General features: G+C 35.8%; 1 protein-coding gene across 17 annotated transcripts in view; it reads left to right on the plus strand.

Annotated features, from left to right (window-relative positions):
- Positions 1 to 23511, plus strand: part of LOC137233656 (collagen alpha-1(XV) chain-like) — a 1316768-nt gene that overhangs the window by 433344 nt on the left and 859913 nt on the right. For 2 of the 17 annotated variants that reach the window (XM_067756883.1, XM_067756881.1), the window contains one exon: positions 13738 to 14548. The exons of the other annotated variants lie outside the window; for them this stretch is intronic. In XM_067756883.1, the coding sequence (XP_067612984.1) occupies positions 14399 to 14548 (150 nt within the window). In that variant the 5' untranslated portion in view covers positions 13738 to 14398. The remainder of the gene's footprint in view (positions 1 to 13737; positions 14549 to 23511) is intronic. 17 annotated transcript variants of the gene reach the window in all.

Raw genomic sequence — 23511 nt, forward strand, 5'->3', positions numbered from 1 at the left:
GAGCTGCTTTATTTTTGCTGTAGTGCAAAAAACAAAAAACAAAAAAATTTAATAAAAGAAGCAAATAAAATTGTGCTTCTCACATTTTCATATATATCTGAATTTAAATAATGAAAAAAACTTGAAAACTAAATTATAAACTGACAAAATTTTGACACGTACTAACAAAAAGTCTAGTAACTTTTGTATTAGATAATGCCATTTGCAATGATTGCAGCAATTTTACCTACTCAAAGTTAAAAAAAAAAAAAATAAAATATTTATTTGAATGCACAAATTTGTTCATAGAAAAAGATAATCCAACACATTCGCTTCAGCATTTTAGCGCTGACTAAGCACAGCTCAGTTTTTCTCTGTCAACTAAATGGGTAGCGAAATAAGGAACATGACTCTCTGCTTAGTAACTTGTTTTGTAATGTCAATCAAAATTGTATTTTAATTCTGTCCAATCAAAAAGTTTATTAATTGAAATTTATTGTAGGAGCCATACAAAAATGTGTATTTATAAATATATGTGTACGTATAAATATGTGTATTTTTTTAAGCAAGTAATCCTTATACTGCAGCTATTAAAAGTGGCACAGCTATCAAATCTAGAAGCTGTAAGTAGCGTTAGTCTTAGGAAGCTTCTTGCATCTGCCAATAGGATCGTTTATGGTAAGGTTTTTCATCTTGGTCCTCGGGCAATGTTCTGCTTAAAATGTGAACTATTTCTGTTTATGTGTATTCCTCATGGACAGGCCAGTATAACCTTACCAAACCTTATTCTGATATTTTCAATATACTAATTTTTATTTGCGATGATATTTTTGCTGACATTTGCAATGAACTTCCAAATACGCTTTTAGGTGAGATGCCTATATGTATTTTCTTCTGCCAGTGTATCTGCAAATATGTGCCTCCTGTAACTTCAATCTAGACGTAACTAGTATTTGATTGCCTTCACTGAAGGGATCTAAGTCAACACAGTCAATAGCGCATTTTATCCGCCGTTGCTACTAGCTGATTCTTCTCCTTTTTTGTTGGTGCTTTCTCCTCATCACGATGAATGCCAAACCCTTCAACATCAACAACCCTTTTAACCTCTTCTCGCATTATCAGACTCATTATGCTTGCTCATATTTTTTCTAATTGTGTTTAGTCCAGATTGTTCCAACTCTTTTTTGAGTTGGAAGAACATCGTCTCATTATTTTAAGATTTTTAGATTTATTGTTATCGGTTCGTTTCAGTGGTCCGGCATTTGAGCGGGCTGCTTTATTATAAAAGGATTTTTCTTATGCAATACTTTCGCTCGTAAGAGTTTTGCCACTAGTCAACTTAGATTCCCTATCGTGCCTGCGGCTTGTTATCGCCATTTTTACAACACTATTTCAGTTTCTTACGCAATCTCTTTGATTTGCCTTCGCCTGAAGTCGTCAATATAGGTTCGGCGTTTCAAGATTATGAACCCGACTGGTCAGTCGCACATACGAAGAACGCGAAGATAATGACACGCAAGTCTTACTATCGATAGCCACTTACCACTGACGATTAAGATGACTAGCAAAATTTACCACAACTATGGTAAGATATTTATATAACTTAGTTGCTCCTCAAAGTCCTCGCCTGTAAAATTGGTATGTAAGAACACATAGTTTCGCATAATAGAATGAGGTGTCAAGACGAGGGTAGAAGCTTATGCTCGACATTGACCGATCAGATGGTTATTTGTACCTCGATGTTCTATTCAATGTCTGGAAGTGGTTTGTAGAGGCCATGCACTTTTGAAGTAGTCTTGCCGATCTTGTGACAATTTTTAAATTTTACTTGATAATAAATATTCTTATTTAACATGGTTGAGTACAAAGCTTGCCTTCCTGTACTTTTGTATTTATGTGGAAATACAGTCTGTACCGGCCAGCTACATACAAAGGTTTTTAGAGACGATAGCCCAGTACTCCCCTTAAAGGGAAGCAAACAACTGTACCGTTTAAATCAGCACCTCAACAAAGTGATGCACATACATGTGTGCAACTCCTTTTTTCTGCTATAATTTTTTTTTCTGAAAAAAGGCGAATCTTGCGCCCGAAAGCACCTTATACGTAACAACATACAATACGCCAATATGTCTCCATGCAACATCATTAGGTACAGGGCGTATGAGCAACTTTCCTGCCTGTTTGCAATTCGTTGCACACGGAAACACAAAGTTTTTCGTTGTAACTTTTATATATTTTCCGCCCAATATATGTATGTATATTTACAAACGTGAGTGTGTGTGTGCGCATAAAAGTGAAATAATAACAAGAGCAAAGTACAACGAAAATAACTAAAACAACAGAAAACAGTAAAAAATGATAAAAATTAAATTGGGTTTGTAGGAATGAAAACGAAGTCCCTACAACAAATAACTGCAAAAGCGCCACCGCATTTATCCTTATTGTTGTATATATCTACATATACATGAAGAAAGACTTACATATGTATACATTTAAAGGTACATACAATTGTGTTAGAAACATTAGCAGTGGCAAGTAAGCAGGATTTATTTTTTATTTAAAGTTGAGCTTCGCGCGGCCGCCGTGGTGTGATGGTAGCGTTCTCCGCCTATCACACCAACGATTCTGGGTTCACTTCTAGGGAAAAGCAACTCCTAAATCTTAGAAACAAGTCTTTTCAATTAGAATAAAGCTTTTCTAGGCGGAGTCGCCCCTCGGCAGTGTTCGACAAGCACTCCGACTGTATTTCTGCCATGAAAAGCTCTCAGTGAAAACCCATCTGTCTTGCAGATGCCGTTCGTAGTCGGAGTAAAATAAGTAGGTCACGTCCGGCCCATTTGTAGGAAAAATTAAAAGGAGCACGACGCAAATTGGAAGAGAAATTTCGCCTTAAATCTCTTCGGAGGTTATCGCGCCTTACACTTATTATTATTTTTTGTTTATTTGGTATTTACAACGTTCGATAATTAACTCAATATAATGATAAAGCGAATAGCTTATATTTTTAATACTTTTTCGAACGACTATTATTGCATAATACAGCTGCACATCCCCTCGTTATAGAATCCTCCAAATGCCTGTATTTCTTGAGAGGAATGGCTTTTCAGGCCTTCTTCACAACACTCCATAGCTATTTCGTCTTTGAGCGATTATCTTTCCCTACTGCTTTCTTGACCTCTTCCCAAGGATTCTCAATGGGATTAAGGTCAGAGGACCCATTCGCCTAGTCCATGACCTCAATTCAATTAAAAAAAAAAACAATTTTTGTCCAACCTGCTGCTATTATTACGATCGTTGTCGTGTTGGTAAACAAATTTCAGCAGCATCTTCCATTCTGCGTGTGGTGGCATATTCGACTCCATTATTTGTACATACAATTCTCTTTTATCCATCAAAGCGGGCACAAGTTCGTAAGTATTAAGGGAAGCATCCTCATAAATCTATTTTGCTATAACCACGTCTTATTATGCTGAAGACATGCCTTGGATCAAACGACGTATTTTCTGACCTTCGTACACTTCTTCGGCGCCCTTTCAAACAAAACAAAACGAAAACAAGTAAGGAGGGCTAAGTTCGGGTGTAACCGAACATTACATACTCAGTTGAGAGCTATGGTGACAACATAAGGGAAAATAACCATGTAGGAAAATGAACCGAGGGAAACCCTGGAATGTGTTTGTATGACATGTGTATCAAATGGAAGGTATTAAAGAGTATTTTAAGAGGAAGTGGGCCATAGATCTATAGATGGACGCCATTTAGGGATATCGCCATAAAGGTGGACCAGGCCTGACTCGAGAATTTGTTTGTTCGATATGGGTATCAAATGAAATGTGTTAATGATAATTTTAAAAGGGAGTGGGCCTAAGTTCTATAGGTGGACGTCTTTTCGAGATATCACCATAAAGGTGGACCAGGGGTGACTCTAGAATTTATTTTGTACGATATGGGTTTCAAATATAAGGTATTAATGAGTATTTTAAAAGAGCGTGGGCCTAAGTTCTATAATGTACGCCTTTTCGAGATATCGCCATAAACGTGGACAAGGGGTGACTCTAGAATGCGTTTGTACAATATGGGTATCAAATGAAAGGTGCTAATGAGTATTTTAAAAGGGTGTGGGCCTTAGTTCTATAGGTTGACGCCTTTTCGTGATATCGCCATAAAGGTGGACCAGGGGTTACTCTAGAATTTGTTTGTACGATATGGGTATCAAATGAAAGGTGTTAATGAGTATTTTAAAAGGGCGTGGGTCTTAGTTCTATAGGTGGACGCCTTTTCGAGATATCTCCATAAAGGTAGACCAGGGTGACTTTAGAATTTGTTTGTACGATACGGGTATCAAATGAAAGGTGTTAATGAGTATTTTAAAAGGGAGTGGGCCTTAGTTCTATAGGTGGATGCCTTTTCGAGATATCGCCATAAATTAAAGGTATTAATGAGGGTTTTAAAAGGAAGTGTCCCTTAGTTGTATATGTGAAGGCGTTTTCGAGATATCAACCAAAATGTGGACCAGGGTGATCCAGAACATCATCTGTCGGGTACCGCTAATTTATTTATATATGTAATACCACGTACAGTATTCCTTCCAAGATTCCAAGGGCTTTTGATTTCGCCCTGCAAAACTTTTTCATTTTCTTCTACTTAATATGGTAGGTGTCACACCCATTTTACCAAGTTTTTTTCTAAAGTTATATTTTGCGTCAATAGACCAATAAAATTACCATGTTTCATTCCTTTTTTTGTATTTGGTATATAATTATGGCATTTTTTTCATTTTTCGTAATTTTCGATATCAAAAAAGTGGGCGTGGTCATAGTCGGATTTCGGCCATTTTTTACACCAATACAAAGTAAGTTCAGATAAGTACGTGAACTGAGTTTAGTAAAGATATATCGATTTTTGCTCAAGTTATCGTGTTAACGGCCAAGCAGAAGGACAGACGGTCGACTGTGTATAAAAACTGGGCGTGGCTTCAACCGATTTCGCCCTTTTTCACAGAAAACAGTTATCATCCTAGGAGCTAAGCCTCTACCAAATTTCACAAGGATTGGTTAGTTTTTGTTCGACTTATGGCATTAAAAGCATCCTAGACAAATTAAATGAAAAAGGGCGGAGCCACGCCCATTTTGAAAATTTCTTTTATTTTTGTATTTTGTTGCACCATATAATTACTGGAGTTGAATGTTGGCATAATTTACTTATATGCTGTAAAGATATTAACTTTTCTTTTAAAATTTGAATTAAAAAAAAAATTTTTTTAAAAAGTGGGCGTGGTCGTTCTCCGATTTTGCAAATTTTTATTATGCAGATATAAAGTAATAAGAGTAACGTTCCTGCCAAATTTCATCATGATATCTTCAACGACTGCCAAATTACAGCGTGCAAAACTTCTAAATTACCTTCATTTAAAAGTGGGCGGTGCCACGCCCATTGTCCAAAATTTTACTAGTTTTCTATTCTGCGTCATAAGCTCAACTCACCTACCAAGTTTCATCGCTTAATGAGTATTTGGTAATGAATTATCGCACTTTTTCGATTTTTCGAAATTTTCGATATCGAAAAAGTGGGCGTGGTTATTGTTCGATATCGTCCATTTTAAATAGCGATCTGAGATGAGTGCCCAGGAATCCACATACCAAATTTCATCAAGATACCTCAAAATTTACTCAAGTTATCGTGTTAACGGACAGACGGACGGACGGACGGACGGACATGGCTCAATAAAATTTTTATTCGATACTGATGATTTTGATATATGGAGGTCTATATCTATCTCGATTCCTTTATACCTGTACAACCAACCATTATGCAATCAAAGTTAATATACTCTGTGAGCTCTGCTCAACTGAGTATAAAAATCATGATAATCGTATTAAAAATTGGTTAAAAATCTGAACCAAAATTGAAAAATGTTCACGCACATGATCAGAAAATGACTGTGAAAAACAATAAAATATTACTCTAAAAAAATGTAAGTTAACTATTACAATGATATCAAATATGAATAATAAGCATTTCGAAATATGAAGCATTAACGTTTATTCAAGAGCAATCACATTTAGGGTACTTTTTTCTCCCGACGATACATTAATTTTCGAATAGAAAATTCTTTTATATTGGAACGTTTCTAATCATCTGAAAGATGTTTGAATATTTTTTCATTAAACATTTCAAAAAATGCTGGCTGAGGTGTAAAAATACTACGACTAAATTTTCATAAGGCATTGCTATTATTTCGCACACAGTTTTTGAGTACGTCAAAAAGTCTGCGGGCGGCGCATAAACAAGCTAAAATAAAGTTAAAGCATCAGGCATGCTGACACACTGATTCACTGCCGTTGGCAATAGTGTAGAGGACTTTGGCTTTCAGTTTCCAATATTCCGCACAGAGTTTGTTTGTAATACATTTTTTATATGTACATATAAGTAATTGTTTTTCTGTATGAGACGTGTGTGCACCTTTTATAGGGAACTATGTAAAATGTAATCAAAATAAGCGCCGCGTTAAGCGAAATGGGTGTAAAATTCGTGTGATGTATACTTACATATATGCCTGCTTTTTTTAGCATGTGTGTGCTTTCTTATATGGTTGTATGTTTTTTGTGTTAAAGCATGAATTTTGCTGTATGCAAAGTAAAAAAAAAAATCATGTGTTACTTTATCGAACAGCTGCCGTAACGATTTTCAATAACAAAGCATTGCAGAGATAGTCATCAGTGCAGTCGACCAACTGGTTCATATGTCAAACGAATTGTACTTTATGCTAGTGGCGTTGTTACGTACATATATATTTTTATGGCGCAGTTTTTAAAACTATTTTTTTTTTTAGTGGAAACGCTTTAGTAGTTACTTTTTGGTCATGGAACTTTCGGTTTTATGCGAGGTGGTCATTAGTTTTGGGGATCAGAATATACCCGCGGTAGGTATGCCTGTCGTAAGAGGCGACTAAAATACCAGATTCAAGGGGCTGTGTAGCGCAACCTTTCAGGTTGCCAGCGCAATATATAGCTTCTCCAAACCCAATTGTCAACCTCACCTATCGGCGGCAAATCCTGTTTCACTAACAGACGAGGCTCTGGCGACCCCAAGCTCCTCATGGAACTTGGAGGTAGGGAGGGAGGGAATGGCCTGAAGGTTTAATGTGGCCACATAAATCGTTCCCGAGATGGTCGGGCTAGCACCTTAATGGTGCTATGGCACCGGAGCGTACCGGATTTGTATCCGGCAAAGGACCATCACATCGATAACACTCCCCAAAGCCTACTGGGAGCAACCTTATCGCTACAACAACAACAATAACAACGAGATTCGTATCGCAATTCGACGTATCCAAACGTTTTTTAGCCATTGTCAAAGCGTTTAGACCCGTAAAGGAAATGTACCACTCAGAGCCCCATTGACAAGTTTAATCCTATTTTTTTGATTTTTTGAAGGATAATTTCTACGATTAAATGAATTTGACTAATATTGAGTTGGAAATTTAGTGAGATCGCCGTAAAAGCTGTTGTTCTCAAGGCCAAGCACGATCCGAAATACCTGGCAGTCCTTCAAACAAATCGAAGCTTAGCATGCAGTCTATTCACGCATTTAAACCCAATATTGGCCACAAATCAATTTTCCCACTTCTGTCCGGTTAGACGATGCTGACCCTATAATCAAAAACATATGCATGACCACCCTGATATAGGTAACTGACTTGGGAGCGAAAATTCAAAAATTTGCAACGGTTTTAACGCACCCTTTGCCACTGTCTGGACAATTGTAGTAGACAGAGACAAATTATGATATGTATTAAGCACAGTAAATGGGACAGCAAAGACGAGTGGTGCGTTACTGTCATTTTGCCACTAGCCAGATATCTTTATCGCAAGCGCAAAACTTGCCAACTGCGTTGACTAGCGACGGATACTTAGAAATAAATAAATGTAAAGCGATAAAGCAAATTAACCCTAAGAGGTTTTAGGCCGAGGTTTTCCTCCAATTTGTGACGTGCATCTTTTAATTTTTCTAAAAAATTGACGGGATGAGACCTACATCTTTTATACCGACTCCGAACGGCAGATGAATTTCACTGAGAAGCCTTTCATGGCAGAAATACACTCGGAGTGCTTGCTAAATCACTGCAGGAGGCGACATCGCTTGAAAAAAATTTCTTATAAATATTTGGTGTTGCTTTGCCCGGGGAGTGAACCCAGGATCTTCGGTGTGGTAGGCAGAGCACGCTACAAACACACCACCTCGGCCGCCAAATGGACACAAAAGCAAAAAAGGAGGTCTTGACGCAAATGAGAATTACTTGCTGTGATCCAAGAAAGAATTATTGCATTCGTGCCTTGCCGTCCACGTCATTGTTCACGCACATTAATTCGATACTTTAAAGGATTTTGTCTATTTGGGAACCACCATTAACTGGAAAAACAAAAAAACAAGCTTAGAAATAAAACAGAGATTAAATCTTGCAAACAAGTACAACTTTGGACTGAGTAGGCAATGAAGATAAAACTCCTCTTCCCACGAGCGAAGTTCATCCTATACGAGTCGCCTGTCATACCAGTCCTTATGTATGTCTCGGAGTTATAAACGGTGTCGAGGGAAGATGACATAGCTTTTGGAGTGTTCGACAGAAAAGTTCTCCGAAAAATGTATGGCCCTGTCCGTGATGTTGATGGTGTGTATCGGAGGAGGTATAATAATGAGCTGTGCGAGCTCTGCGCAGACACAACGATAGTTCATCAAATACATAACCCAAAGGCTTCCGTGGCTAAGTCATATTATGCGGATGGAAGAAAAAACTCTGGCCAAGGAGTTATTTCAATCGACACCGCAGTTTCCAAGCAGAGGAAGGGGAAAAACTCGCTTGAGTGGATGAGAGAGGTAGGTGTAGAAAGACTTGATATGGTGTAGCTTGACACGAAACAGTGTTGAATCGCTTTGTACTGACAGGATTTTGATGCGTTTTTTCGAAGACAAAGTCACCTGACTTTTTATGATGCAAGCGGTCAAACATAAAAAAGTGCTGCCACCATTAGTGGTACAAACACAGAGATTGCATACGATCACGATTGCCTCTAAAGTGCATAGCCGCTAAAAAATCCTGAAGTCCTTGTTGAAAGGTTTCGGAAAAAATACAAAAAAGGCAAAGATGCAATACTTGCAATTAGCCAGCCACTCAAGTGTTACCCGTCATACATTGCGAAAAGCTTCAAGCCTGATAAAACTCCATGGGACGTCTTGAACTGCTTTCAAATTAAGTCGGTAGGCTCCTTTGCTGAATCGTGCTCAGTTGACGCAGTTATTATATTTAGATGTACAAATCTTGTAAAGGGGTGTCACTTCTTTCGATTTTGATGTTGTATAATGTTTTATGGAATACACAGCGACGTTTCCAAAGTAAGTGCTGGATATGAAGTGTCTCGACGCGATGCAAACCATCTTTCCACTTGTAATGCAAGACCAGTGACTCCCGACATAGAACTTGTTTTCCAACGATAAACTTTTACAAACGAAATTCTTTAACTTTAACGATTATGTGTCAAATTGTTTATCATAGATTTTTGAAATATACGATGACGGTACGATTACAATGCAAGGCGTGTGCGGACGCCCTTACTACCTTTAGAATCTCTAGGCTTTTCTTTGAAAGAAATATACTAAATTTAAATATCGTATACACGTCGTAATTTTTTGTTTCGAATGAACTAAGATTTTGGCTTTGCTGCTTTTCGTTACAAATTTTCCTGTGTATATTTGGACACGTGTGTTTGTTTTGTCGAGCGCTTGGCGAAATTCAAGGTTTTTTCAGGACTAACCGGGGTTAATATTAGCGAGTTCTAAGAAGCACTTGCAAAGGGTGGAAAATGACACAGTTTATAGTCCGAACTTTATTCTCAAAAATTTTTTATCAGGGAAGCTGTTATCGTTCCTGGACAAGAGGAAGGACACACAGTTTTGCCTCACCTAAAGTGAAAATTTCGGATGGAAACCTGTTTGCTGAAGCCGAATTTTGCATAGGTGTGGATGTGGAAATTAGCTAAATCGTTCCACTCTTACTTCACATGTTATATAGGATCTCTCAATGTTAACTGATATGCTGAGCTTCTGACTCGAAGTTCATTATTTCATATTAACCTCAGTATGAAGAAAGATTCACTAATTTGTAGGAACAAATATTATCCCTGTTTGTTAAGAAATATAAATCATAATATGTTCATGCCCATTGGTATTCATACTCCAGGGCCTAACATCGTTTCTAAAAAAAAAAAAACAAAAAAAAAAAAAACAAAAGAGGCTGAGCTGTGTTTTCCATTGGTTACGCTAAGACTTAATATCATTTTTGTAGTTTTCTCCTTGTTAAGATATTACTAACTAAGTCACGAGAATGATAGTGCCGCCAGTATTGATATAGCCGGTCAGCTGTGAGTTGGCGTGCTTTTGATACCTACAGATATCTTTATATTACGGTGCAGCAATGAAATGCTAACGTCATTAGCGATAGATTTTTTAAAAAACTTAAATTATAATTTTTGCATTTGATTATGAAAATTGAGATACTTTTAGCATTTTTATTGGTGGATAGCTTGCTATTTATCTCTTTAATATACATATATATTTGCCTTGCCTATTTTTTTAATACATAAGCAACTTTATCAATCCTATTAAATCACATCAAACACATACTTATATTCAGATATGCTGCTTTAAAATAATCCTCCAGTTTCGAATGAATGTGAGCAAGGCTCAAATTAACTCCGTTGAACACTTCTTTCACTATCATTAGCGCATTACGTGGCAAACTTTACATAACTCCTACTCCTACATTATCCTACTTTTCCGAAAATTTAACATAAAATGCTATTATCAGGATCCTACAACCTTGGAGTGTTAGACGTTACATTTGTCATAGAAGATAAAGTCATAATGATGTAATGTATTCCCGTTAAATTAAAACCACTTCAGGCGTTATACATATGTTGAATGAACTACACATATTTTTAAATACATACTTATGTGTGTGCATGCGTATATATTTTCTAAAGTTACATGTGAACTCATTCGCTAAAATATGTTATGTATCCTCTAAGGTATGACAACAAATGCACACATTAAAGTTCATATACATTTTTATGTGTACTAATTAAATAGTATTTACAGTAAGCCATTATTTGCATATACGTGCTTTTAAAAGCTTGTACAGCTCATAATTAAATCTTTTACTAGCCACCGCCAACTAGTAGAGGTCCATAACTCTTTCGAAGAACTTTACGCACGGAACACTCTCAGAACCGCTTCTTTTGATATTGGTATATTCCAGGCTTCTGAACCATATAGCAGGACGGGTACGATTAGTGACTTGATGTTGTTATTTGTTTCCGGAATAGTATCGAAGCTTTTTTGACATAAATTCAAAATGATTTTCGACCATTTCTGAATATTTTCAACACCTTTTGCACCTGTTGCAAGAACGCTGTATATTGGAACTACTTTTCCACATCCCTTGTCAAATTTGGTTAAGATAAAAACCGATTTCGGCTTGGGATCATTTTTAGTTCTATTATAAGAATGATCTGATACGGTTTTGGTTAATGTTTTGGTTGTGTTTGAGATATTGTGGCACTACTTTGGGAATTTTTCAGGAAAGTTTGAGAAGAGCTTAGGAATTATTCTATGAATAATTTCGAGGCCATTTCGGTAGTGTTTAGGGATAATTTACGGAAGTTTAATTTTCGGATTATTGTTTTTGTTTTACAGTTTTCTTTACACAATCATTGCTCGGATTGTATTAGTTCAAAGAATTTTTATTTATAATTTATGTGGATTGAGTTGCGCGAAAGGCTTAGATGAATTAATTTACAGTAGTATTTTCAAAAGAAATCGCGGACGGCGATGAGCTGAAAGATGCCATGTGTCCGTTTCACAAAATATTCAAGTCTTGTAACACAATTAAATTTCTTTTATGCTTTGCACACAGAGTATATTAACTTCGATTGGATAACGGTTGGTTGTACAGGTATAAAGGAATCGAGGTAGATATAGATGTCCATATATCAAAATCATCAGTGTCGAAAAAAATTTTGATTGAGCCATGTCCGTCCGTCCGTCTACCCGTTAACACGATAACTTGAGTAAATATTGAGATATCTTCACCAAATATGGTACACGAGCTGATGTGGGCCCAGAATATATTGAAAATGAGCGAAATCGGATGATAACCACTCCCACTTTTTATATATATAACATTTTGGAAAACACAAAAAACCTGATTATTTAGTAAATAATACACCTAGAATATTGAAATTTGACACGTGGACTGATATTGATATTCTTGATAAAAATTTGAAAACATTTTTTAAAATTGGGCGTGGCACCGCCCACTTGTGATAAAATAAATTTTACAAATATTATTAATCATAAATCAAAAACCGTTAAACCTATCGTAACAAAATTCGGCAGAGAGGTTACCTTTAGCATAGGGAATGCTTTGAAGAAAAATTTACGAAATCGGTTAAGGACCACGCCCACTTTAATATAAAAGATTTTTAAAAGGGTCGTGGACGAATCAAATAACCTATATCTTTGCAAAAAAGAGATTTATATCAACGGTATTTCATTTCCCAAGTGGATTTATTACAATAAATAGGAAAAACTTCAAATTTTGAAAAAATGGGCGTTTAACCGCCCCTTTTATAACTGAGCAATTCTTTATGTTTCGGGAGCCATAACTCGAAGAAAAATTAACGGATCATAATAAAATTGGGTACACAAATTTTCCCTATAGTAGAAAATATTTTTTAATGGACAAGATCGGTTAAAGACCACGCCCACTTTTTTATAAAAGATATTTAAAAGGGTCGTAGACGAAAATAATAAGATTAGTGAAAAAGAGCTTTGTATCAATAGAATTTTACTTTTTAAATTGAATTATAAAATTAAATTGGAAAATACTAAAATTTTTGAAAATGGGTGAGGCACCGCCCCTTTTATGACTAAGCAATTTCCTATTTTTCGCGAGCCATAACTCGAAGAAAAATTAACGGATCGTAATAAAATTTGGTACACAAATTTTCCCTATAGTAGAAAATATTTCTAGTAAAAATGGACGGGATCGGTTAAAGACTACGGCAACTTAGATATAAAACAAGTTAAAAGGGTCGTAGACTAGAATAATAAGCTATCTATAATTTAGCAAAAAATAGTTTTGAATCCATAATATTTCGCTTATCAAGTTTTATTGTAAGAGGAAATGGGGAAAGTTTTTTTTTTTAACGGGCGGTGCCACGTGTTATGTAGAAAAGTAATTTATCTGGAATGAAATGTGCAACTGAAGCTCACGTTGAGTATATAATGTTCGGTTACACCCGAACTTAGACACCTTTACTGGTGTTAGGACCAAAGACAATGTGTGTACTGATGATTTCGCCCACAGATAAAAAATATCCATTTGCGAGCTACAATCGATTTTAAAAGAGGTGGTTTTTCAAAACGGCCTTTTGTATAAGATTTTACAACAAATAGAACAGGAAGCAATATATCTAAACATTTGAGTGAGTTTCTGATTAATAATGTACACGTAAAAAAAAATTAAAAAAAATAATACTACGGACTCATTCAGTCTACGTGAGGTCCTCTTGGACCGGCCATTTCAACACAATAAATAAAAAAAGCTTTTGCTTTCAAAATGAATCTGCAATTGGATACGAGCGTAATACCATAATTCCATATTTAATAATCTTTTATTTATATACATTTTAATTGCAGTTTCTTACAAAAAGCCAACTATATCAATTACAATAATAAAGAAAAAAATGATATCGCAACACAAATTCAAAACATACGAAACTTATAAGACTATTACTTCAGAAATTGACTCCGATAAACCAAGCATAACAACCATTTGATGAAACAAAGCAAAGAAATCTATATCAATTTAAAGAAAAAATGCAAACAAAAATTTTTTTTTTTACTTCGATATTCCTGCACTAAATTTTAAAGTGATAAAACTCAACCCAGAAAAAGTGAAGAAAATCCAAGTTTCTACTCGTTCAAGCCAAAAATGAAAGTAACAAAAAAAATGTTTCGTGTTCATTTAATACAGCAAGTCAAATAGCAAAAACAGTTTCAAAAGTTAAAAAGCCATCCAGTGTGCTCGCGCCAAGTTTGTGCAAATTAAGCTGAAATTCTTTGACGAGCAAATCCATTAATTAGTGCAATTAAGTGTACTTACACAAGCGAATCCATGTTGTAGGAAAATTTTATAAAAAGCTTATATCGAAAATTTTCATGCTTTAGCTAAAAATTATGCGCGTGCTATTTTAAAAATCCAATTAAATTGTAAAAAAATATTTTCTTGCATTAATTTGATTAAAAAAGATAAGTAAATATTCTTCTTACATAAAAATAATAAATAAATCCAAACAAAATGGCGATGGTTATATCGACGCGCGCAAAATTATTAATAACGGCGTTAATTTCATTTTTTTTACTCGGTGTTGTGCTTGTGACGGGTTCAACGAAAGGTTGGTTTATACCAAATCGTTACAACGGCGAGCGTGTTGCTGCTAGGATACAGGTAAATTTTGGTTGTTATAAATATATGTTTATATATATGTATGAAGAAAACTTTATGTATTATATAATAATAAAAAAATATGTTTTGTTATCTAATACGCACTTGGTTAAAAAAAATTTAATATGAAATCTTTTTAATATATATGAAATCTATCGGTATTACAGAAAAATTGCCAAACTTAGTTAAGACAACGATTTTCACTTAGACTTGCTTCTAATCATCTTCTTCTCAAAACTGTTTTAAAAAAATTTCGAAAGTTCGAGAAGTCTGCATGTTAATTTCGTACTGTAATATAGAGCTGTATAGAGCTTTGAGAATTTTTATGAGTATGCAAATTCCCATTGAATTTTAGTCCATACAAAAGGCACATAGCTTTAGCTTTTATGTGGAGAGGTCATGTCGTGATCAAAGTATCTATCGAATTATTTCCAGTCATAATTAATTTCCTTGGAAAGTATCTTAAAATTTCTCTTTATGCATATGTTGTAGCAAATTTTAAAAACACTTCGATAATTCTGCGCCGAAATAAATACAACTGAATGCTCTGTATATAAAATGCTCTTTATTTATAGCAGTACTGTGGTAGTAGAACTTCAAAATTTATTTGCATACTCCAATTATAACGTGTTAAAATCAAACTCAATGCCTTGAGCTACTCTTGTTGTTGTTGTAGCGATAAAGACGGTCCCGAAGGTAATTCTAGTCGCCTCTTACGACAGACATACCTGCGTATATTTTAAGCGCCCTAACCCGCTGGGGAATTGGGCTACTCTTTTATACTCTCATTTGCCTCCTTCGCCCATTCTTCCAGGGTTCAAATTTTTGCTTATTAAAATCTGTCATTTTCTGCACCTCACGTTTGCTGTTGTTTGCTATGTACATTAGACTGGGTCGATTTATTAACCGATATCGCGCCATCGATTTTTCAATTGGATTTCGGCTCAGGAAAAAAAGTTCCACTACGTATACCCAAAAAAATAATTTTCGAGCCTGCGAAATTTGATTTCTTTGACTTTAATTTTTAAGGTTTTTTTCATGACTAGTAAAAAAATTTCATTTGATTGTAAAATTTTCATGTATATCCTGTCCAACCCAAAAATTTCCTCTAAAAACATTGTCGATAACAGTTTTTTGAATTTTTTTTTCAAAAAACTGTTATCGACAACATTTTTAGTGAACATTTTTGGGTCGGACAGGGTATACATATGAAAATTTTTTTAGTAGGTCATGAAAAAAAACCTTAAAAATCAAATTCGAAAAAAAGCAAAAAAAATGAAATCCTATCAAAAAATCGATGGCGCGATATCGGTCAACTTTTGTCCATACAAATAGACAAACCCTAATTTACAAGTATGACTACTGTCGTCTGAGCACTTTGTTGCGATTCATATGCGGGAGTAATGTCGTATACGCTCTTAGCTACTGTGTACATGTGTACGTAGCTGTTTGTTGTTTCATATGCTTATATTGCTGTTGTAGTAGTGCAGCATTTACTTACTAGCCCTACGGCGATGTGTCGAAATTGGTAATATTCTTAACACTGCTATCTACCTCAATAAGTATGACCATCTCGACCAGACAAATTTCCCTATCCAAAGGCTGCTAGTCTCCCAAAATGAATAAACGTATTTGTGTTTCGTGGTTCCCATTTTTTCGTATGTGGTGAATAGCATTCCTGATCTATTTAAAAAGTTTGTACGAGCCTTCTCAGTAACACTGACATTTTGATGAAATCCCTTCTGCGGATAAGGGTTGTAAAACAGTACCATATCTCCCTCCAGAAAGCCTCCCGAACTTTTTTCTTTGTCGTACCTTTCTTATCTCATCATCTTACTAGGCATGATTCTGGTGCAGTGTCGAACACTTCGAAAGGCTTGACGGATCGGCCTTGCATCATCAGTGTCGAAATAATATTTCCCAACAGTAATGCGTCCTGGCTTGGAACTAGTTGTGCCTTCTTTTGGAGAAGTTCTTTCCTTTTTTGCAATGCGTTCTCTTGGTTCTCTTCGTTCTGTCAGTGACAGTTTTTTCCCTACAGGCATATTCCGCTTTGATTTGTTTTTCCAATACTTTCTGTAAATTTTTGCCCAGTATAATGCCTCCGATCTTGATGGTATTTGTTGACTATCCTCCAGCATTCGTTTTGTGCTGAACATTTTATCACAGCCTCATTTGAGCGGCATATTCCTCATATAATATCCCATAATTCTTATTTGTATTTTGATCTCTATACAATGGCCAACAAAGAAGTATACTCCCAATTTGACTTCATCAACAATCTCTGCCATTATGAAATTGTGTAGAACCATGATTTTACCAATGAATGAATGATATCACTTCACCTCGGACTTATTTGTAATAGCCCTTCACCTATTGCAATCGTTCCCAGTGCATTGGCCTTATCTTCTTTTTGAACAAATTAGATTGAATTATGTAATGTTATGCGCTCGTGTCTGCAGTGAGAAAATACTTCTCTTCATCCACTTATTCAAACAAAGCTTATATATCCTTCTGATTTGTGATATAGAGATAACTTAGCATTCAATAGCGGGAGCCAGCCTTCACCCTGTCTCATCTTCTTCGGTTTTGCATTTAAAACCACCCATGTTATTGACACCACGGGGGACGATGCCGCCATGACGTGCCATGTGACTTAGGTTACCGCACTTAAAACATCTAATAACTCCGGTATTTTTCTGTTGCTATCACTTTCGAGTCTCCAGAATTATGTTTACTCAGTCTGGCCTTCCACTTCCGCAGAATGAGCTTTGAATGCTGTCTTTGTTTCAGCAAATGTAGCTTTTGGATTTGCGTATGTTGCTCCCTTCGTTTTGTTATATTACTTACTTTCTTGATTGGCGCTTAACCGTTTAAACAGTTATGGGCGTACAACAAGGCCAGTCGCTTCTTCGCTGCGTTAGCTGGTGTTGATTGGTCACACCAAGGGAATTTAAACTGTTTTTCACCTTGTCTTCCCAGCTGCTCTCTTTGTCTGCTTTCATAGGCATGTTCCAATAAAAATACTTTCTTAGCCAGATCATCATCTTTTATTCGCATAACATAGCGTAGCCAGTGTAGCCCCTGCGTTGTGTGCGTAAAGCTCGAACAGCTCGTCAATATTCGGTACTAGCCAACGCGTAGGGTTCGGTAAATCTTACGAAGAACTTTTCTCTCGAACACTCTCAGAGCCACTTCATCTCATGTTGTCATGGTCCATGCACCATATAGCAGGTCGGGTACGATAAGAGACTTGTAGACTATGATTCTCTTTTGCCCAGATGAACTTTACTTTTCAATTGCCTACCGTGACTAAATAAGTATTTACGGCTAGATTGGTACTTCGCTGGATTTCAGAGCTGATGTTGTTGTTTTCGTTAATGCTCGTTCTCAAATATACGAAATCTCTTACTTTTTCGAAATTATAGCTGCCAACAGCGGCGTGGTTTCCAAGGTGCAAATTCGTTAACTTTTTCTCTACGACAACATCTTCTTCATTTTATCCACTTTTATCAAACCATCGGAGACACGAACCTCTGTGCACGGCGTGTTGTTTAGTTTTTTTTTTAACTATATTTATGTTATTTCAGTAGCCGTTCCCAAGTTTTCAAATATTTGGTTAGCCTGCTCATATTTTTTTTTTTTCATTTTTCATTTCATTTATTAATCATTTTCTTAATGCTATGTACATATTTTAAATTTCCATATTGTATTCAACACATTAACTATAACATAGCTTAGGAAAGGTAGATGGCAATTATTATTTTAAGAATTAAAATAGTACTACTTTTGTGTGGGGTGTACATTAAGTATTTACTAATACTAAAAAATTTTATTAAAAAAGAACTTCAGGTAAAATTATTTTTATATTTTTAATTTTTTATAATATCGCCCTCATCATCGATTCCAGTTCATAATGATTATGTCCAAGCAGATACAGTTTAACTGTTTTTTGAAAGAAGTTAAAATTTCTAATAACCTGTACAGTGTTAGGAAGGGAGTTGAAGAACTTGCGCGACGTGTAAATATAAAAGCTTCTAAAGTGTGATGTTCTAGAATACGGAATTTGTACAGTTGGAAGTATATTCCTACGTAAGTTATAGACTTCTGAGGGAAAGCTTTCCAAGTAACCTGAACGAATAAAGAAAATACTCATGACTTTATATAAATACAAATGACGGCACGGTAGTACATCCAGTCTCCTAAAAAGCGGCATAGAGTGTGATCTATATTTTGCACTACAGATACGTCTAATAATTCCCTTTTGAATCGTTACAAGTGGTGACAATTTATTTGCCGAGGCGCCACCCTAGCAGCTGATACCATATTGAAGTTTAGATTGGAATATGCCGTAGTAAAAAGTTTTTAAAGTAGATACAGTGCAACACTTTTTGAGACGATACAACTGCCTAGTAGTATAGAGAAAATACTGTTTCAATGTATGGATGTGCGCAGACCAATTCACACGATTGTCAATTATTATACCAAGATATTTAAAATTCTCAACAACATCAACTCTGAAACAGTTGTCGCTGCATTGAATATTGCAATCGAAAGAACTTATCGCAACATTCTGAGTGCACTCCATATGGTGTAAGTTAAAACGTAGGCATTCTTCGGCATGAAATATAATATCACAGCTAGGTAGTTCTTTGGCAACATGGCTAAAATTCATAAGTTTCGTTTTATTACTAACAAGTAGTTTCTGTAAGCTCTCAGCAAATGCAAATCAAAGACAATGTCACATATTAATTCAAGTTCACTAGTTGTACTGTACGCAATGGCCAGATCATCTGCAAACGTAGTTGCTTTGCCCTTAAATTGCAGGGAAAATATTGAATTGATGTATATTAGGAACAATATTGGACCAAGAACAGAACCTTGGGGTACTCCCAGATTTACAAAAAGTGGGCTACTGTAACTGCTATCTACTTTTACTCTTTGTATTCTGTTAGAAAGATAGGATTTAAACCAGTTATGAATAAAGCCTCGGAAGCCTGCATGGTGTATTTTATCCAAGAGAATATCTCTATCGACCATGTCAAAGGCTTTTGTTATATCAACAAATAGTCCGGCGCAGTTTCTTTTACCGTCTATAGCTCTGTAAATATTTGTGCAGAAACTCAGCAGAGCGTCTTCTGTTGATAACCGGAACGAAATCCAAACTGCATAGGACTGAAAAAGTGTGAATTGTCTAGAAAGTTTAAATTTCTTTTTTTGACTGCTTTTTCAAATACTTTCGATAAAGCTGAGAGTAGCGATATGGGTCTATAGTTGTTTGCATCCTTCTTGCCCCTTTTTTGAAAGCCGGAATAACAACAGTGCTTTTAAGGATATCAGGAAAAATTCCTAGAGTAATACTGGCATTGAATAAGTATTTCAATATATCAACTATATTAAGAGATATTCTCTTGAGTAGTATATTTGAAATACCATCCTCACCACACGAACTCGGGTGTTGCAGTGTGCTAATAATTTTAGAAATTTCAAAGCTTGAAATGGTTTTAAAAAAGAAGCTATTTTGAGCACAACTATACGAGGGAGGAGACTGACAATCACAGCTGCGTGAACTTAGATTACCAATCGTGGTAAAGTGTGGTTAAATTTGTCAGCTACTTCTACAGTGTCTGAAATTAGCTGATTTTCAGTACGCAATACAACTGGCTCATCACCCTTAATGCAGTTTTTATTTAGAATAGTGTTGACCACTCCCCATTCTTTTCTTGAGTTGCCAAGTACCAAGTTGCCAAGAAGAAGAATAGAAGAAAGAAAAAATTTTAGACAACTGCCAAAGCTCGTTGTATAGATCCATTTCGGGAACTGCTAATTTCCTTCATCGGCAACGTTTAGGCGCCGCTGCTATAACCATTCAGCCACCACAGCGGTTTTTTTGTTTGTCTTCATTAATCCTACTTCTATTCTGGTTCGTGCCAATTGATATTCACACCATTGCGACATCTGTTGCAGAATAGCTGTGAAAATTGGACTTGTTTGTTGGCAATGCTTCCATAGTGTCATATTTTATTGACACTTTTTTCCCCGTGCTCAGGGATGTATTATTAAATTTATCATAACAATAATAATGATAAAAAATTATTGTTAGGCCTTGAGCTCGATTCGAACCCGCGATCTTAAAATCAGTAGGCCGATATAACAACAAAAATTGTTAATACATCCCAGAGCACGGGGAAAAAAAGTGTCAATAAAATATGACACTATGGCAGCATTGCCAACAAACAAGTCCAATTTTCACAGCTATTCTGCAACAGATGTCGCAGTGGTGTGAATATCAATTGGCACGAACCAGAATAGAAGTAGGATTAATGAAGACAAACAAAAAAACCGCTGTGGTGGCTGAATGGTTATAGCAGCGGCGCCTAAACGTTGCCGATGAAGGAATTTAGCAGTTCCCGAAATGGATCTACACAACGAGCTTTGGCAGTTTTCTAAAATTTTTTCTTTCTTCTATTCTAATTTAAAAATTTTTTCAATTAAGAAAAAATTTATCATAACAATAATAATGATAAAAAATTATTGTTAGGCCTTGAGCTCGATTCGAACCCGCGATCTTAAAATCAGTAGGCCGATATAACAAAAAAAATTGTTAATACATCCCAGAGCACGGGGAAAAAAAGTGTCAATAAAATATGACACTATGGCAGCATTGCCAACAAACAAGTCCAATTTTCACAGCTATTCTCCAACAGATGTCGCAGTGGTGTGAATATCAATTGGCACGAACCAGAATAGAAGTAGGATTAATGAAGACAAACAAAAAAACCGCTGTGGTGGCTGAATGGTTATAGCAGCGGCTCCTAAACGTTGCCGATGAAGGAATTTAGCAGTTCCCGAAATGGATCTATTCAACGAGTTGTCTAAAATTTTTTCTTTCTTCTATTCTAATTTAAAAATTTTTTCAATTAAGAAAAAATTTATCATAACAATAATAATGATAAAAAATTATTGTTAGGCCTTGAGCTCGATTCGAACCCGCGATCTTAAAACCAGTAGGCCGATATAACAACAAAAATTGTTAATACATCCCAGAGCACGGGGAAAAAAAGTGTCAATAAAATATGACACTATGGCAGCATTGCCAACAAACAAGTCCAATTTTCACAGCTATTCTGCAACAGATGTCGCAGTGGTGTGAATATCAATTGGCACGAACCAGAATAGAAGTAGGATTAATGAAGACAAACAAAAAAACCGCTGTGGTGGCTGAATGGTTATAGCAGCGGCGCCTAAACGTTGCCGATGAAGGAATTTAGCAGTTCCCGAAATGGATCTATACAACGAGCTTTGGCAGTTGTCTAAAATTTTTTCTTTCTTCTATTCTAATTTAAAAATTTTTTCAATTAAGAAAAAATGTATCATAACAATAATAATGATAAAAAATTATTGTTAGGCCTTGAGCTCGATTCGAACCCGCGATCTTAAAATCAGTAGGCCGATATAACAACAAAAATTGTTAATACATCCCAGAGCACGGGGAAAAAAAGTGTCAATAAAATATAACACTATGGCAGCATTGCCAACAAACAAGTCCAATTTTCACAGCTATTCTGCAACAGATGTCGCAGTGGTGTGAATATCAATTGGCACGAACCAGAATAGAAGTAGGATTAATGAAGACAAACAAAAAAACCGCTGTGGTGGCTGAATGGTTATAGCAGCGGCGCCTAAACGTTGCCGATGAAGGAATTTAGCAGTTCCCGAAATGGATCTATACAACGAGCTTTGGCAGTTGTCTAAAATTTTTTCTTTCTTCTATTCTAATTTAAAAATTTTTTCAATTAAGAAAAAATTTATCATAACAATAATAATGATAAAAAATTATTGTTAGGCCTTGAGCTCGATTCGAACCCGCGATCTTAAAATCAGTAGGCCGATATAACAACAAAAATTGTTAATACATCCCAGAGCACGGGGAAAAAAAGTGTCAATAAAATATGACACTATGGCAGCATTGCCAACAAACAAGTCCAATTTTCACAGCTATTCTGCAACAGATGTCGCAGTGGTGTGAATATCAATTGGCACGAACCAGAATAGAAGTAGGATTAATGAAGACAAACAAAAAAACCGCTGTGGTGGCTGAATGGTTATAGCAGCGGCTCCTAAACGTTGCCGATGAAGGAATTTAGCAGTTCCCGAAATGGATCTATACAACGAGCTTTGGCAGTTGTCTAAAATTTTTTCTTTCTTCTATTCTAATTTAAAAATTTTTTCAATTAAGAAAAAATTTATCATAACAATAATAATGATAAAAAATTATTGTTAGGCCTTGAGCTCGATTCGAACCCGCGATCTTAAAATCAGTAGGCCGATATAACAACAAAAATTGTTAATACATCCCAGAGCACGGGGAAAAAAAGTGTCAATAAAATATGACACTATGGCAGCATTGCCAACAAACAAGTCCAATTTTCACAGCTATTCTGCAACAGATGTCGCAGTGGTGTGAATATCAATTGGCACGAACCAGAATAGAAGTAGGATTAATGAAGACAAACAAAAAAACCGCTGTGGTGGCTGAATGGTTATAGCAGCGGCGCCTAAACGTTGCCGATGAAGGAATTTAGCAGTTCCCGAAATGGATCTATACAACGAGCTTTGGCAGTTGTCTAAAATTTTTTCTTTCTTCTATTCTAATTTAAAAATTTTTTCAATTAAGAAAAAATGTATCATAACAATAATAATGATAAAAAATTATTGTTAGGCCTTGAGCTCGATTCGAACCCGCGATCTTAAAATCAGTAGGCCGATATAACAACAAAAATTGTTAATACATCCCAGAGCACGGGGAAAAAAGTGTCAATAAAATATAACATTATGGCAGCATTGCCAACAAACAAGTCCAATTTTCACAGCTATTCTGCAACAGATGTTGCAGTGGTGTGAATATCAATTGGCACGAACCAGAATAGAAGTAGGATTAATGAAGACAAACAAAAAAACCGCTG

The sequence above is a fragment of the Eurosta solidaginis genome, chromosome 5 (assembly GCF_040869045.1).
Source record: "Eurosta solidaginis isolate ZX-2024a chromosome 5, ASM4086904v1, whole genome shotgun sequence".
Classification (NCBI taxonomy): Eukaryota; Metazoa; Arthropoda; class Insecta; order Diptera; family Tephritidae; genus Eurosta; species Eurosta solidaginis.